A 19,784-nucleotide genomic window follows, 5' to 3' on the forward strand; every position below is an offset into this window, starting at 1 on the left:
TCACAAAGTATAATTGCCATGCTCCTTTTTATTCGTTTTTTTTTTCCTAGCACAGACACCTTAAGGATTAATTTTCCGCTAAATCACAGTCATATTTCCTGCCTTTTCTGCTTTGTTAAACTTCAAAATCTGTGGATAAGTATGCTAATATGGGGATTTAGAATGCCATTGGGGTTTGTGGGCTGATCACTGGCCTCGGAATACGTTTTAAATTAGCAAGACATAATTTTTTTTTTTTTAAAACATGGATGTAACACAAATAATATAAGAATTATTGCTGTTTTGAGCAGAAGAATAAATCAATAATAACATAAATAGACTAATAACATTTGAAATGATGCATCCGTACACAAAGCATAAATAATTACAACTAACTTAGCCTTCACTTACCACACTTAAAGTTACTTGGATTCAAAAAAATTTAAGCAACTTTAAAACTTAGCGACTACTGTAATTGCTGGACTATAAGCCGCACCTGACTATAAACCGCATGTGCCCACATTAAACATGAGATATTTACAAAGAAATATGGTACACAGAAAGAGTTTTCAAAGGTTGAATAATATACCTTAGCTTTTCTTTCCAAACAGTCACCGTGATGCGGCAGTAACACGGCAGCAATACGATAGTACGGTACGGTACGGTACGGTAATACGGTAGTAACTAACAGGGCTGGTTAACATGCCGGTAAAAGTCACTCAGACTGAGACTTCTTGTATTTTACATGACGAGGGTCTGTTTATGCTCATTTCAGTCATGCACAAAGAGCCAAGTTGCATTAAACTTGCGTCTTCCTCAACACATATATTGCAACTGTCTCACAAACTTTTCTGCTCAAGCTCCCCTTGCGGCTGTCAGAAAAAAATCCATATATAAGCCGCATCATTTTATAAGCCGCAGTGTTGAAAGCGTGTGAAAAAAAAGTCGCGGCTTATAGTCCGGCAATTACGGTAATTTTTCATAACATCAGTTATCACCAAATGTGGCCCCTTTTTCTGGTCCGTGGGTCGACTGTAAGACTCCTTTCAGATCAGGAAATGTTCACCGAGCAGTATCCAGTTTGCAAATTAATCACATGTGCGAAACCACCACTGTCCAATGTAATCATAACTCCTCCCATACAGAAATCCTCCATACATTTTTGAGTGAATATTCACTCGTGGATGCACCATTTCATCAGCCGCTGAATTATGTCAGTTAGTGTGTGGCTCCGTACACCGTCAAACACAAATATCCCCGATCATGCGTCGACAACTCATATTTTTACATGTGCCGGCTATCAGATTGCTAACATTGGTCTTATACATGCTAACATTGCAGCTCTGCTTACCTAATGTCAATTGACAATGGCATTAACGGACTTGCTGCTGTTCGGGAAGGAGATTGGAGCACAAAAAAGTACGTTTACGAGTACCTGCAAGATCCCTACTTGAGGATGATGTAAAGTTGGCCGCTACAAAGTGGGCACCTGGAAACTCGTGTTTGAGAGGGTTCCATGACATTTATTTATGAAATACAGTGGCATCCACCACATATCAGTGGAATGCAGAATCTGTCTTCCTGCGCCTGGATCAAATCCACCAAAATTGCTCTGCACCACAACTTAGACCTTGCTTTCACCTGGTCTAAGTCTCATCTAGTTTCTGTCTGAGAATATAAAACGTACTCAGTTTGCCAGAGGTCCTAGCAAGGCACAGTGCGGTCTTCCATATTCCAAACGTGAACTAGATTTTCTCCGGCATGAAAATGAAGATGTGCCAGTTTTTAGGTCAAGTGCAAGTGTGCCTATTTAAAAAAAAAAAATAGAGTCGTATGAGTGGGTAGCAACTCCAGACCCAACTTTTTGTGTGCATGCAATTGTCTGCTTTCGCATTCTTAGAGAAAATGTGATTGTGATTTTGACAGACTGCAATCTGCCTTGGCATAACGCCACGAGCCTGCCATCTGCATTGTTTTCCTTCTGTAATGTTCTACACTTTGACTGTTGTTTTGTTGTCACAGATGTTGTTGATGGCGTTTTTTTTTTCCCCATCACTTGTGTAGTTGGGGTGGACATTGATTAGTGTATTGTGATTATGCCCAGCTGACATTGGCTCCGTATGTACGTACAGTCAATTTACGGTGCATTTGCATGGACAGGTTAAAAGCTTCATAGAGGATTTAACCCACATTTTGAAGATTTCTGATACCAATCAGAGAACATTTTTGTCTGGGTATTGCCGTGACCTATCCAAATTTTGCCGTTTGGCAGCAAGCGGCAGTTTATAACATTGTCAGCGTAACCATTGTCCTCATTACACAATATCATCCAAACTGTGCAGGATACAGTCATGAGACTTGCCTGAGATCAAAAAATAAGAATGGAAATAAGAAAAATAGATGAAGCCCATGCGATGTTGGTAGAAGTAGTGGAATGTTTGGGAGTAGAAAATAAGCTACCCACTGACTAACCCTTTAATGTCACAAAGCTTTGTCCGGAGTATTGTGAAAAGGGGTAGGTTTGCGTCGTGCATGAGTTAGTGTAAGAGTCCCTCTCAACATGTTCTAGTTGCACATTGAAAATGGAAACATCACACAGAGCAATTAAATACAAAGACGTTCACATCTTATATAGTAATTTCCATTTTATAATGTATGCCAATTATCTCAATTTCTGCTACTGTTCATACGCTAGAACAGACCATGGCCTTTAACTCATTCAAACCCAAAACCGTATAAATACGTTTTTTAGTACTTTGTCCTGCACTACCAAAAATATATTTATACGTTTATTTATTTTTTTATTTTTATTTTTTTATGCTAGAGCATACAGAAGGCTTTGATGCTGCTTCTGACATGAAAAGGTAGCATAAAGTAATGGTAGTTATTGCAAAAAACGGCCAGTAGGTGGCAGTAGAGTATAAGAGATCAGCCAAGGCCATGTTGTCTTTTTGTTATTGTTTTCACCAGGAATGTGAATAATGGTGAAACTTAGCTATATGCCAATTGCTGCAAAACGGAAACAGATACAAACATACATTAATTTCCTGATGAAAGAAGAAACTCGTATCTTTCTTTTGGTAGGGTCCATGTTTTTATAGCAATAGAGTACAATATTCTGTGGGCTTTGCAAAATCAGTCAAAATCCAGTAAAACAGCCGGGAGTGAAGGGGGTTGCTTCTGTGAAAATGGCTGGGAGTGAATGAGTTAATATACCGTTTCAATCTAATAAAGCATAATTCCCTCGAAAGAGTAACATTCAGCAATATTTCCAAATACATCATGTGGTCAAAGATATCGCGACGCACTCCTTCAGTTTGCTAAATTAACTAATCAATCACAAGTTGAGACAGACCTCTTAGTTTCAACTTGGAAAATGTTGCGGAAAGTCATCTCAGATGAACAGGAGCTGTTATAGCTGCCAGGGGTACAACAACTTGATATTGTCTTCCGTTTTCAGCTCCTGTAGGTGCAATAGCGACGTGTACCAATACTTTTCTCTGTACACTGTATTTCATCTGTAACTCCAAGCATACAACCTGTTGTGTCTCTCAGCGGAGCACACAAACAAAAGGATAAGCGTAGCTGTGAAAAAAAAAAAAAAAAAAAAAATCATGTGTCTACTGTATTGTCTCTGTTTTGTAGCATCCCCATCGGCGAGTGACCTTCTCTACCACCAACCCCGTGCAGGACCTGCAGGACGCCTCACAGCATAGTTACTATGACAGCGGTTTGGAAGAATCAGAGACACCCAGCAGCAAGTCATCGTCTGGCCCTCGCATCGGACCCTTGACCCTGCCTGAAGACCATTACGAGCGAACCACTCCAGATGGCAGCATTGGAGAGAGCGAACACCCTGAAAACGGTACATGGATATTCTTTCTCCTATGAATATGTATTGAAATGCAAATGCCGCCATTAGGGGTTTTGCTTGTGTATGTTTTGAAGGCATTTGTGTGAGGTTTGTGTTTTTGCACCCCAGAAAATTGAAGAGTTGAAATGTTTTGGCACACTCGGTGTTAAGGCGCCATTTTTTGTCGAAGATCCTCATGAATTGTTAAAATGTTTTCAAGCGGCTTTGTTGCTCGTGTGGGCGATCCCGTGTTTGTGCATGGTATCAAATTTGGAGTTGGCCATGTCTCTGTCCCCTTCATGAGCAGGCCCTCTGTCGGGCATCATAATGACCCTCTTTCACGAGACTGCTAATTAAAAAGCCAAATCATGGAGCATTTGCCCTCTAAATGAATTCAAACCATGACATCTGTGCAGATGATACTGTGGCTCACAATCAATCACCCCTTGATTCTTGGACCCCCAAATCCACATTTGTTCCCCTAAAAGAGAGAAAAAAGTTCAGTATCATATCTGTCTATATTGAAAGAAAGTCATAGTCAAAGCTTTAACTGCCATTCTGTGAACTGACTGTGGCCTTAAGCTGTCCAACATTATTTGTAACACACTGATTCACCTAATGTGCTTCTGGTTTATTATAGCTTTTACATTGGACTGCCTCCGCAGAACAGACATTTTTACGTGGTTGTATCTTACCAGACCACTAGACCATTTTTCATTTCCATTTTTATTTGTGGTAATGTATAGTTTCAACGAAAAAAAACATGGTCACCTCTAGTAATGGGTGATACAAGACAATTTGAATTCAATATGACACCATTTACTGTTTTGACATTTTTTTTAATACCTATTTGATATGTGGTGTATTTAATTATTTATGTATTTATTTATTACCTAAAAATATTAATGTGTTTTGTTCCTTCGCATACTTAATTTCTATGTAAAAGACTAAACCTCCAAAAGGGGCACTTAAATTTTACTTGAACTAGCCACCATTACATTCAAAACAAAGTAATGAGAGAAATGTCAATAATAATGAATAAAGAAATAAATAATTAACACGAAAATTAATCAAATTAAATATGAATGAATTCAACAAAATTGCTCTTTATTAAATGGTTTTGGTAAAAATAATTATTCATCAAATGACCTGGCAGAAAAGCACATAAGTACTTCTAAAATTGTAAGTAATTGAGAAAATTATCAAATAAATTATCTTAAAAACAATATACAATTGATTTGAATATTTTGTTTTAGCAAAAGCAGCATCTTCACATTAATCTTATAGACTGTATGTAATAAATCCAAACAATCGTGCAAGTGACACATGCATGTTTTTAATGAATACGTTCAATTCAATCTAATTCTCCTACTCTACTCTTCTATTCTAAGAGGGATCCTTTTCTTCAAAAACGTTTTGTTGACAAATCCCCCATCAGCACACAACCCTTGCACCTTGCTTGTACAGCTTCCATCTTGTCCGGCCTGCCACACTGGTGCCCCATGTCCCCAATCATAGTAGCCAGAGGGCATTTCGGGAGCTCCCATATTTTGGAGAATAACTGAACGGCACATTTCAACAACACTCTAAATTTCCAAACGGTTGAAGTTGAGCAGAGCGCACTTGACTACATTTCGAAACGCATCACGGTATTGAGACTTTATCAGTGCAGTTGATATTCAAATGAAATTTATATCGCGATAGTTATACCATTTTATATATATATATATATATATATATATATATATATATATATATATATATATATATATATATATATATACACACATGGTATATATACGGTGTATATATATATATATATATATATATATATATATATATATACGGTGTACAAATATATATACGGTGTATAAATATATATACGGTGTATATATATATATATATATATATATATATATATATATATATATATATATACACACACATGGTATATATACGGTATATATATATATACGGTGTATAAATATATATACGGTGTATAAATATATATACGGTGTATATATATATATATGTATATATATATATATATATATATATATAAAATGGTATAACTATCGCGATATAAATTTCATTTACGGTATATAATGTTGGTATGTTGGTATACTGTGTGCACAACCTAATGATGTCTTTTTGTTTTTAAGTTTCCATTTTTGCTCCTGTTTTGCCCATCTGCAGAATGCAGGTTTTAGTCAGACAGGGCAGTCTTTGTTGTCAGCAGCAGGAGAGCCTGACTGTGAATGGAGATGGAGCCGTTACAGAATGAAAAGATGCACACAAGATGTGGGAGATGTTAGATTGTGACAGGAAGTGGGGACTAAGAGTCTCTGACACGCAAACCCATCGGGCATACACATAGGACAGGGAGATGCGATGATGAACCGCTAACCAAGGATAGACCTAAATGTGATTCCAACTTCAGGGAGATAACCTAGAGCCCAGATAAAAGGAAGGTTTAGACAGAAAAATCAAAAGAGACAGCTGAAATTCTCCCCAGCTCCACCTGAATAGTGACATGAAGTTCTTTTTAAGCATTTGAGTGACAGAGTGACAGGCTGCACTGGTGCAGGGTTGTGTTCATCACAGTCGAAATGACTGGCAGGCATAAAATGAGGCGGGGAGCATGATGTGTCACTCTATTAAAGTAAAATCAAACGCAGTGTGAACCTCAGACTCTACCCCTTTGCATCTCTGATCCCTGCTAATATCGACAGGTATGACTATTCAGTTATACAAGTTGAACTTTAACAGGAGTCTATTTATAGAGTGCCTTTGGCCCCGTATTAAAAGTATTAGATTAGAGTATCCTCTATTCATTTTTTATTATTATTGTGAAACAGCATCAAACAGCAACTCAGAGGGCCCTATTTTCAAAGATGTCGATGGGCGACTGTTGAAAGACATATTTGCACCGGCTCGGGTTTGAACACAGCCGGCATACTTCCAGGACAATGGAAAAAGCTCCATTCATTCGGTTTATATTCAGTACAGGAGAGGCACTCGGTCTTTGACATTGTGGAAGAAGAAATAGATTTGCACTAGTCCGTGCGGGAGTGCACGAAATATGGTTATAAGGAAATGCAAGCGGGTGATGTAAAGTTGATCACAGATCACCGCTGACGAAAATAGAGCGCAGACTTGAAGGGTTTTTGGGTTCTTTCTTACCGCACTTCTGAGTTCCTCATGGATTGCCCATCAAGAACACCAAGCATAAGGATGTCCATATGTGCACTTGTCAGTAGGTCACCCAAGGTCACAGTTCCATGTGGTGAGACTTAATTGTGGCTGCATGTCTTGGACATTTGGGCGAAGAGGGTTTGGAATAGGGATAGACCGATAATCGGCCCAGCCGATAATCGGTGCCGACATTTGGCATTTTGGCAAATATCGGCATCGGCCATTTTTTGAATCTGAAGTCCGATAAAGCTGGTATCTCACTGAGCGGTAAATACTTACGAACGTAGCGAATTTGGGGTTTTCATCAGTAATTGTAAGACGTTCACAGACAGTTTTTACTTGTCGTAAACACTTTTGGAACATATTCAGACAATTTTTCACTGCAAAGAGCTTTTGAAACGTTTCATGAACCCTAACAAAAACCCAAAATGAGCGACATTCACATGCATTTGTCACTCAGTGAGATGCAGGGAACTTTTCATTTATGGATTGATTTCAATTTCCACTTTATATAAAAATAGGAACTCCCTACAATTTTTATTAAAAAAATAAATAATAATAATCAAGAAATTATGTTGAAATTTTAGAAAACATTTACAGTAGAAATCTTTAGGGATCTATTTACTAGCCTTTTATGTTTTATTTATTTACTAATTTTAATTTAGCTTAACACATGCTAATGACCCTGGAAGCACACTGCAATTTTTGTTATAATTTTTTTAACAAATCTGTCAATATAGTTTAAAAGAAAAAGTTTTTTTTTTTTCCTATTATACTGCAAATGAATATCGGCTTGAAATATCGGTTATCGGCCTCCTTCACCACTAATAATCTGTATCGGTATCGGCCTTGAAAAAAAACATATCGGTCTATCACTAGTTTGGAGCTGTCAACGGATCACCACCTGGTAATGCGTTGGCTCCAATGTTAGGGGCGGATGTCGGTCAGCCCTGCCGGACCCAAACGTCTTGTTGGGGTCTGACGAGAACATCTGTCATACTCCCCCCTGTCAGAAGGAGTTCAAGCTCCCATTTTGGGCAGAAGACAGGGGACACGAAGCCCGAGTGGGCCTCCATTGTTGACGCAACCAACCTGAGCTGGGGCCTCAACGAGGATGTTGACTTATCATGGCGGTAGTCCCTGAACCCATTTGAAGACACCGATAGTGAGCGATTCTGTTAAACTTGAGAAGTCCACTCGGGCTTTTTAGCCTGAGATAAAAAAAAAAGAGAATGTTACACAACTCATCGATTGGTGACAAACACAAATGTTTTCAGTGCTGTACAACAATAATCACTCACTGTTTGAATACTTTTGGAGTGAGTGAATTTATATTAGGTGTCGGAGGTTGTCATAGCACTCCCCCGAATCGCCATACCATTTTGATTGCGGTGCTACTTTCCCGGGACTCGCATTATAATCATTGAGACAATCGGTAGTTATGTTTAAACAATTAGCTTTGAAAGCCATCAGACATCCAGCCGTGTGCGCGTTTGATTGTCGTCAAGGAGAATGGTTTGTCTATGACTCATTTTTTTTTATTCTTTCCAATCTGTCCATCCTCATTCAAGACACTGCATATTGATTAATGAACAGATACTTTGAAATTGTTCTCCTACCAGGATTGCTTTAATACGTACTGCATGGTATGTCATGTTTGTGCGTGGAAAATCTGAGAGATACGGTAAATCTGTGATTATACATTCCACTCTATAAAATATCAGTCAGTTTTAATTAGTTTTAATCCGAGTGTTTCTCTTACCTTTTCAAACCAACTGCGTTCTTGGAACACGCCAGCGGGATCTGGCCAACCTTCAAACTGATACGATTGATGTTGAACAGACCATTGACTGTCCTTTGAGTAGATCGTGAAGAAGTGACAAATGTGGTTTAGAAGCTGCACATAACATAGGATTTCTTTTTTAATCTAAACATGACATTTGACATTTCTTGGACGCTAATTGTCCAAAAAGGACAGTAATTGTCACGATGACATGATTTTAGCATGAGATTAGCTGATAATTAAGAACTGTTTAAAAAAAAAATGTTTTATTGATAATGACCAATAACAATAAGCAAATTGTCATTGAGCTTACTCTGTTCGTGGGGCATTAATTTGACCGGCGATTCTGTCATGCCTACTCCAAACAAATGAAGAACAACCAGAGATGTGAGAGACTTAAGTCGTTAATGTTTGAAACTTGTAACTGACCTTCCGACTCGTCCACTCAAGACTCGAGACTTGACCCGGACTATCCGTTGGGACTCTTGAACATTATGAGTCTGTATGGTGTGGCTTGCTTTCATTTTCTCAACGCACTTCAAATGTGTGTGCTGGCTCATACGTCGTCCCTCTCCCTACCTTTACGTGCACCAAAGTCCGATGTTAATGGCATAGAGTAGACAAATGTGGCTACAAGGAACAAACAATCACCAGCATGGCAAACTCAGAGCAACAGGCTGCTGCAGTGCTGCCATTTGTGATAGATTTTGCTTTTAAAGACTATCCAGCTTATGGTCTGGGACTTGGATTTGACTTGGACTCGTGTTCAGAGACTTGAAACTTGACTTGGACTTAGAACCTAAATACTTGGACTCGTGGGTCAGAGACTTGCGACTTGACTTGGACTTAGAACTTAAAAAACTTGGACTTGCGGGTGAAAGACGAGACTAGACTTGGACTTGGCCTGAGAGACTTGTGCCCATCTCTGCTCGTCTCTTCCCATCATTGACGGATGCTCACATTTCCTCGCCAAAAAAAAACAAAAAAAAAACGGGCATCCGTCAATGACTGGAAGAGACGAGAGACAGAAGTGTCCACCTTTGATAACAACTTTCTTGGTGATCAGCGGTTACGACACTCTAAACTCATTCACTGCCAGCCCAGTAAAAATGGATCTTTGACGTGTATAGCCGTCAATGGCACTGAAAGAGTTAATCACGTCTTAGAATTTTGATTAATCACCTAATCAAAAAGGATTTTTCAATATTTTTTGAAGAACACCTGTTATGTGTTCATTCTTTCTACATTTATAAGCACATCTTGAACATTTTTTGATCCACTGCACATTCGCTCATCCTCCTCTTATTTTAATCAGTTAATTACTTTCAAAATTTGATTTTTTTTTAAATAAATTTCCTCCATAAAACAATAACAGATCATTTTAAATGAAGACATAGATCCCAAAATAATATTTTACCTTAAAATTGCATGAAGTTAATAGCAATTTTCTGCTTCTAATTAATATTTCCTGTAAAACCACCACAAGGGGGTGTAAGAGTACATATACTTTGATTATTTTTTTTTTAACAAAAATTAGAGCTCTGAAGTGATTATTTTTTATAACCATTAACTCATTCACTGCCAGCCCAGTAAAATTGGATCTTTGACGTGTATAGCCGTCAATGGCACTGAATGAGTTAAAAAAAACAAAAGACCAATACATATATATATATATATATATATATATATATTGTGTCCACAGTTGAGGAATTTTGATATGGACGCTTGCCTCGCGTGCGGTCTCACTGTCACTTCCTCTGTGCGGACTCATTGCCACGTGGGATACCAAATAGGGTGAGATTAAATGGCATGAATGCCATTTGCATGATAATGAGGTTCTTTAGAAATGCTGTCTGATTTTCCAGCCTTAGATCTCTCAGAGGATGCATGTAGTGTCAAATGTTTGTTCTTTTTGAACCCCTGTCAGGGATTTCTTCTGTTTTTAATGACTGCCATACCAGTATCATGCAGGGATCAACCTTTTCAGCCTTTATTGCCTCTTCCTGGCAACAATCTGTTCTATGTTTATACGAAAAATAACGAGCAAAGCATGTGCAGTGCTTAAAGAGTTCTGGAGGAAGACAATGTGCCAGTGAGCGGATGTCACCCTAATGGGGCTTTTTGGCCTGTGAGTCACAGCTTGGGTCTCTGCCTGCTGACATAATATTACACTAATGCACAGGTGCAGGTGTCCTCGTACAGGTGCTGTGTCGTTTTTCTAGTTAAAACTGAAGTGGACTATGCCTGTCTGTACTAAGTGCTGGATTTGCTAGCAGAAAGGACAAGTCGTGGAATTTTTTTTTTTTTTTTTTTGTTTGTAGGAGGCATCTGTGGCAAAAAAAAAAAAAAAAAAAAGCCCCATCAAGTGGTCCCCTGCAGCGAGTTGTCTTGAGTAATATGTCTATAATTCTGAGATCATTCTTGCACACGCATTGTGTTGCTGCTGTTTGTTACCCCCCCCCCCCCCCCCCCCCTACTTGTTTGCAATTTTATTGCGGAGCAAATAGGTCACTGGAAGAACCTAACTGGAGCAGAATTAAACTTTCTAACCTGGATTAGGCTTTGACACCACAGATAGACAATGGTTTATCATCACCCGATTTTACCACTTTAAGTAACATGACATCTGGATGTGAAATTGAACCAATGGTGGAAGGAGGCATCATCATGTACATTTATTTTAAAAAAAAAAGGCTCTTGTTTGTGTGATCATAAACAGTGCGACTACACACTGAAAATTTGGTCCTGACTGTAGATAAACATAATTATCAAACAACCGCAGAAAGGCCAAACCTTTTGAATGGGGTAATATGAGACACGGGCTATTAACTGAATCAAATGATAAAATTGGCTGATTTTAAATATGAGCTGACATCTAATAGAGTAGCGGAGATTGCAGCCGCATGTGAAATCTAGAAGGAGCCGGAATAGAAACCCCATTATCTCAATAAATCTACCCCCTCCAATTTCATTTCACCTTCTTTTGCGCATTAAAGTGATTTCGCTGTAGTTTCATCATTGTGTCCTGCTGACATGAATAACAATAGTGATGATCATATTTTTTTCTGTAATAAAAACCTGAAAGTTGTTGAGGTTTTATTCCACCTACTCTGAAGTTTGAGAGAAAACATTGATAAAATATGTATAATGCATTAATGTAATGCTGTTTTAAAAATAACAGAGAAAGAAAGGGGTAAAACAACAAAAAAACATCAGCATAATTTATTAAGGAATCGCAGAGTTGAAGCCCCCTACACTTAAAACACATTCACTGCCATAGACGGCTTTAGACGTCAAAGATTCATTTTTTTTTTTTCTGGACTGGCAGTGAATGAGTTAAATGTAGATATACACCGCCGTTAACCCACTCGTGAATAACATTGGTAATTGATGAAAACTGATTAGTGTACTGAATAACTGTCAAAAAGAAAAGTACAGCAGACATTAAGCTCCAGCTGAATTGAACGCCACAGTGTTGTTCAAAATTTCTGGGTTTCGCACTAAGCTTCGAAAATTAGCGAGTGGTGCCTGAGTATCCCTAAAAAGCTTAAGACACGCTCATCAGTGGCGCTAGGGTGTTGCTCTCTCCTACAGCTGAGTCACACTTTGAAAAGGACAAAAATTAAATCATGAAAATACTTATTTGTGCGTGATAAATGGCATACAGTTATTGATGAGCTACTCTCATAGCTTTTGCTGCTCTTTGAATGGCTTAATAACGAAATGATTATTATTAGGGATGGGCGAGTACCGATACCAGGTATCGGTATTGGGCCGATACCAGCCTTTTTTCAAGTACTCGAGTACTCGTGACACAGACGAGTACAAGCGACCGATGGCAGAGGGGGAAGACGTTTTAAGTCAGTCCTCCTTGCCTGTAAGTGGCGCTAGCTAGCTTGCAGCAGTTTTTCACCAAAACTTCACCGGCTTGGAAATCAAAATTGTGAATCTTAAACTAAAAGAGCATTTTTGTGTTTTATTTTGAGCGTTAAAACTATTGAAGAGTGACTGTGCTGTTTTTTTTGGTCAAAATTAAAGGAAATATATTTGTTTAAAAATATCTTTTAGTGATTTTTTTATTTGTCAAAATGTACTACTGGTATCGGTAGTTGGTATCGGTATCGGTGAGTACTGAGGGTCTGAGTATCGGTATCGGTCTGAAAAAAAAGTGGTATCGAACATCCCTAATTATTATACATAATGATTGTAAATAATACATTTGGCTATATTTGTAACAGGTGATGATTTTTCTGCTGTGAGTTCGAGCCCAGCCAGTTCTCATGAGGTGTGGTCCTTTTCACTGCATATGTGATTTGCGGACGAGGTAGTGTTGTGCATCTCGGAGACAATGCTTAGTGAGGGGGGGCCCCGTTCAACCTCAGTTTGTCAAGCAGTCCAGGCAGGCATTATAGAGAAAAGCCCCAAGGGGTCATCCCGCCATGCTGCAGTGTTGGCTACCAAGAGCTGCTGGAACTCCCTCTCACTTGTGTTCTGACCCTTAATGATGGATAGAACCTGAGGGACTGGATTCACACTGTATTGGTCTGACATGAATTCCCTGATTTCCAGTGAGTTACAGAAGAATGGAGTGTCTTTTAGATGCGCTCAGTCAATTGAGAATATTGCCACATTCATTACACTTCAAGACTTACACTGCAAATTTAAGCTATCTAACCTAGACTTAAACATTTATATCAAGGCATAAAGTCTTATTGATCTTGTTATGAGAATTATTTACTCTGCAAGAGCAGAATTTCTAAGATTATTCATCTTGTTTTAAGATTGTCTTTTATTTCTTACTTAGTTTGTAAATCCTAAAATTTGTTAATTTTCACGCATAATAAGCTAAAATGCTCTAAGAGTCTATGTTCACTAAAAAAAAAAAAAAAAAAAAAATCTGACATCTAACCAAGATTAAATGCCAGCATTCTTGTTTTGAGAATTATATACTTTGCAAGAGCAGAATTTCCAAGATTGTTAATTTTGTTTTAAGATTATTTGACTCATTTCTTACTTAGTTTGTAAATCTTAAAATTGGTTAATTTTTATGCACAATAAGCTAAAACAACCCTACAACATACTGTTGCATTTTATTGTAATTTTCCTGGTCATAATTACTAAACTCATTTTCCCTCTTTCCGGTAAACAGGCTAACAGCTCTGTGGTCTATTGTTAGCGTGGTTGTGGGTTCGATCCCAGGCTGCGTCAAACCAAATGCACTTAGAAATGGTGCCATCTCCCTGCTTGACAGTCATTTTAAAGTACAAATAAAGATGCTCAGTTTAAGTAGTGACTTATGCTTTAAAAAAAAAAAAAACATTTAGTGTTTATGGCTTATTTTAAGATTTAATTGCTTGGTTTTTGTTACTTAGAATAAGTGCATACAGCTTATTTTAAGATTTAATTTCCTTGATTTGTTGCTTAGAATAAGTGTTTAAAGCTCATTTTAAGATTAATACAGAGCTAAAAAAATTTATTATTTCAAGAAATCTAAGTAAGTAAAATTATCTTACTGCACTGGATAATTTCACTTGTTTCTAGTAAATTTACACTAAGAACAAGTGAATTTTATCTCATATTAAGCAGATGTGTTTTTTGCAGTGTATCCGTACTGTGCAGTGCAGTGCAGTTATGTTCATTTCCTCCAAGATGAAAATTTTACCTCCCTGTGAAAGGATCAATTGTTAATTTACTGTATAAGTGTTGATGTATCTATATTCAACATGCCTTAAGCAACCGAGAACATGATGAGTTTGTGCCATGCATGCACGCGTGTCATGCGTCCAACATTTGTTCTACTGTGCCGTTAAAAACAAAACGCCACAATTCTTTTTTGAACAGTGTCAAATCTCACTAATCCCTTTGCCGTTGTTTAAAAACTTCTGTCTTTCAAAGCACACTTTCCCGTATGAGTTGTCCCTGAAGAGCTCTTGTTCTTCAAGAACACTGACAGAAATTTCCTATAATGAAACTTTCTTCCCGCGCCGGTTTCCTACTGAACGTCTGCTTTAATTAGGCAGTCGACTCCGCACCAGCAGAATATTGTCACTGATTTGTGAGGGTTTCCGTCAGAGATTCTTGTCGCTCTTTCAATTCATGGGTGAAAACCAGAGGTCTGTTGCGCTTTAAGCGATATATTGCGAGGCATCTACACTTGTCACTCATCTTGATGAGCTATCTACTTTGAAACTGTGTCTGGCAGGGAAATGAGGTAGCCATCATAGACAGGCACTGAAGAACAGATGGCAAGTACAGCCATAAAAAAAGACTGATGTTTACTCATGTTGTGCATTTTTTTTTTTCATGGGATTATTATTATTTCTTTTGATTTTACTTCTTAATTTTCTTACTGCATATATTTGAATGCCCTAATCTACCACATGCATATTTCCAAATGCTAATCATAGTCCCTGTTATTCCTATTCTTTATTATTATTGTGTGAATGCTGAAAACATTCACATGTAATTATTTTTCTCCTCACCTTTTCGGCAAGTGTGAATTTCCACATACAGCATCCGATTTTACACGGTTCAAATTTCAATATGTTCCATAAATTCATGCCTCCCCGGCTTGTATTTTTCCCATTCCATATACTGACATATTTCACACCTTACAACATTAAATATCAAAAGTCTGTCATTCATTTTCCATGGGTCAAGTTATTCAAAACTTTTCCTCAGCCACTTTTACCTCCCATTCCCTTACATACAACTTATCATCATTCCCAAGTGTTCATCTTTTTCCCACAATTTCATATTTTTCACCCAAATATTCCCCAAATCATTCCATATCATTCAACATTTTTCATACAATATATACCACATGCACACCACTATCATTCAAGATCATTCTAAATTCTAAATTCTATATCCTATCCTATCATATATATATATATATATATATATATATATATATATATATATATATATATATATATATATATATATATATATATACGGTATATAATGTTGGTATGTTGGTATACTGTGTGTTTGCACAACCTAATGATGTCTTTTTGTTTTTGTTTGTATATATATATATATATATATATATATGTATATATTAGGGGTGTGAATTGCCTAGTACCTGACGATTCGATCCGTATTACGATTCATAGGTCACGATTTGATTCGATACCGATTAATCCCGATGTGAATTTACAAGTGGATTGTTGCGATTTTTTTTACTCAGATTTAGAAAATATCATTCAGTAAACTCATACATGTACACTGTAAGATTTGTATGAAAATTTATTATTTATTGATCTGAAACTTTTGGTCTTATAACTGTAAGCCACTGTATTTAACAGGGTTAGGGTTAGGGTTAACAGGTTAACCCTAACCCTAACCCTGAACAGGTTGTAACATAGACGTTTTGTTGAATATTTTTCCATCAAAAATGGATGTTAAAAAATCGATTCGGCTGCCTATTGAATCGATTCGAGAATTGCGTGCTGTAGTATCGCAATATATTGCCGAATCAATTTTTTAACACCCCTAATATATATATATATATATATATATATATATATATATATATATATAATGTACATTGAATTGAAGCATTGAATTTATACATGGTTATGGGCAAAAGTAGACTCGTACGGTCTGCATTACCAAATGTGTCCCCATATTTATTAATAACGTTTCGTATCCCGTTGTGTTTGTCTGGCTGGGTACTGATTCTCTGGTCTCGTCATACTCAGCTGTGATCAATGAGCGTTCAAGATCATGACCTAATGGAGCCAACACAACCACTTTATCTGCAAAAGAACACAGACCAAAGACTGAGGTCAACAAACCGTTTATACGATCTACACTTGGGCTGGACTTAGAAATTCTGTTCAAGTCGGACTCATTGGTCTGGTACCCCAAACACCCAAACATTCAAAACGTGACTCAGTGAAGGCATTGTCCAAATCCTCAAAGCACATGTAGGCTAGTTTTGCAATCTCCAATATCTGTTCCGGGATTCTGCTCAGGGTGTAGTGCTGGTCCACAATTCAATTCTTTTGATGACACAACGAGCATTGATCAGAACCTGTTGTCCTGGATAAATCACTTTGCTGAGTAAACACTAGTTACAGCGGTGTTCCTTTGTCCTTTTCAATTGGGCTTTCATTGTGTTATGTCTTACATCTGGTACGCTGTATCGGATTCTGACTGTATTATAACCTTCTTCTATTCAGACTGTTGTTTGGTAGATCAAGCAGTGTTTCACACTGTTACGATCAAAGATATAATTAACCAAAGGGATACATGACGATCAATATGGGGCAGGGGGAAAAAAAAAGCTCATGGAAGACATCTGTTTTACATGTCAACACAATCTATCATTGGATGATAGGCAGAGCAGGGGACAGCTTTTCACCCCTATAATCCTATAACAGAAGTTTTTGACATCACATTTGGTGATGCTGATTTTTGGTTTCCAATTTAATGTCAATGAAAAATGTGCTTGTGTGTTTTATGCAAGCACTGCTTGGGAGCAAATTAACAATAACGCAATGCAACTTGTCTAGAAAAAATGTATTTCTGCATACTGTAGGTGAGACATTTGGTTCAACGATAAAACAAAAACAAAAACACAGCAGTAGGCCTAAATGTATGTGGGGCTAATTAGCTGTTGTTGCACATTGAGACATCAAGGACCTGCTGGGGCTGTAGGGTGATGCCACTATGGCACACGGGTCAATAGAGTGAAAACATAAAACGCCTGAAAGCTTTCAAACGTTTCAGCGGCAAGGGCCATTAAAGAAACGCTGCAAGAAAAAAAAACAAAAAAAACATCCTTGGTTAGAGATGGGAGTAGACACTCCTGGTCTCTTCAAATAAATGTCACATTCATCAGCAAAGGTCTGGGTGATTAAACACTCTGTTGAGCAATCATGGCAGTATTTTCTCAGGAATAAACCTCTCAAAAGTATATCGCTTATGTTGGTTATTTTATTCAGATGCACCTTGAGGTCCAAGATTAGTGCTGTCAAAAGACAAATAAAGCTGACGTGTTTGGTGGAATCGATACGGGTGGATGTCAGTTAATATGGACAATTCATAGCAGGCAGGGGTGCAGATCGAATTTTGGAGCTGGGGTTGGATGGATGGATGGATGGATGGATGGATGGATGGATGGATGGATGGATGGATGGATGGATGGATGGATGCCACAATCCCCATATAGCTTCGCTTGTGACATTTCTCTGGTTGGTAACTTCAGTCTAGTGGAACTTCATTTAACTCATTTGCTCCCAAAGACGTATTTATACGTTTTTTTTGTTTGTTTTTTTTTGTTTTTTTTATACTAGAGCATACAGAAGCCTTTGATGTAGCCTCTGAACTGAAGGAAACGCTTGAAGCAATGATAGTTATTACTAGTGTTGTTCCGATACCAATACTGGTATCGGCAGAGGTGCCGATACTGCATTAAAACAGTGGTATCGGTATCGGTGACTACTCACAAGTAACATGCCGATACCATTAATTCCAACGCTAATATAGGATTTTTGAAGCAGCATCTTGTGTCTTGCTGGTGCATGACATTCACTGATATGTGACATGTTCATTGCATGGCGATCTAAGATATCCTATTGGCCCTTGAATGCTCTGACCCAATGGCACGACAGCTTTTTCATGTTGAGGAGAAAAAAACGTAAGTATCGGTATGGTATCGGTATCGGCCGATACTGCAAACCTGGGTATCGTTATCGGTATCGGGAGCCAAAAAACAGTATTGAAACAACACTAGTTATTACAAAAACAGCCAACAGGTGGCAGCAGAGTATAAGAAATCAAACAGGGCAATGTTGCAAAAAACTATTTTCCCCACTGTTTTAAACATATTTGTAATGAAACTTAGCTACATTCTCATGCTAATTGCTGCAAAATGGAAACAGATAGAAATATACTTTTTTTTTTCTCCTGATGAAAGAAGAGATACTATTTTTTCTTTCGGTAGATTCCATGTTTTATAGCAATAGAACACAATACTCTGTGGGCCTTGCAAAATCAGTCAAAATCCAGTAAATTGATTGCTTCAGTGAAAATGGCTGGGACTGAATGAGTTAACATAGAATAAATTGTAGTTGAGCTCACAACGTTTTCCATGTAGCTTGCCCAACACTAGCATCGCCTAACACATCACATATCAACTCCTCAATTGGAGGAGCCAGTGCATAGCGTGATCTGTCAGAAGGTGCTAAGACTTTGTCAAACGCAAGCCGTCACAAAGCAGTCTTCAAAATTAAGGTCTTCTTCGACAAAATTGTGTATGTCGGAAGAACTGACAGGAGTTGTACCATCACTCAGTGAACCATCCGCAGCAGCTCTTCCTGACGTGCCACTGGCCGTCATGTCCGCTCATCAGGCGCTGACAGCATGTGGCCTTACCTGTTAAGGGAGACTTCAAACTTGCATCCATGACGTGAGGAAGAACACGACTTTTGTTAATCCCTCAAGAGGAGCGACTCAAGATGGAGTCAGAATCCACAAATAAGCACCATTAATGCAATTTTGGAAGTGGTATTTATTCCCAATTTGCACTGTGGGTCAACAATAACATTTTAAGAGCTCACACTATGTATGCCTGGGCAGTCGTGCACCAATTGTTCAAATGAATCAAAAAGACATTTCAGTGGACTCGGAATGCTAATTCTTAAAAGAAAGCTGAATTAACACTAATTTGGGAAACCTGGTGATGTTTGCACAACATATCATGTTTTGTGATTTGCCTCTTTATCTTCTTTCTGTGTGTTTAAGTTGGCCAGGCACCTTGCTCAAGAGTATATTGGAAGTGCTAAGGAAGTTGTTGCCTAATATGTCATAATTTGTTGTTGTGGTTCTCGATCGTTGAAATGTAAACAATTCACAATGAAAATAAGAGAGTTGAGGTAGCGACGTAAAAGAGTTTGTGTCACTTTTAATAATACTATCATCATTAACCCTATTTCACGCTAATTTTAAATGGCAACATTTAAG

The 19,784-nt window shown here is 37.9% G+C and overlaps 1 protein-coding gene across 1 annotated transcript in view; it reads left to right on the plus strand.

Moving 5' to 3' along the window:
• pcdh1a (protocadherin 1a) overlaps window positions 1-19,784 on the plus strand; it is a 109,430-nt gene that overhangs the window by 77,122 nt on the left and 12,524 nt on the right. Inside the window, exon 4 of the mRNA XM_077505467.1 lies at window positions 3,625-3,844. Coding sequence (XP_077361593.1) covers window positions 3,625-3,844 — 220 coding nt within the window. The remainder of the gene's footprint in view (window positions 1-3,624; window positions 3,845-19,784) is intronic.

This window comes from Festucalex cinctus, chromosome 18 (genome assembly GCF_051991245.1).
Source record: "Festucalex cinctus isolate MCC-2025b chromosome 18, RoL_Fcin_1.0, whole genome shotgun sequence".
NCBI lineage: Eukaryota > Metazoa > Chordata > Actinopteri > Syngnathiformes > Syngnathidae > Festucalex > Festucalex cinctus.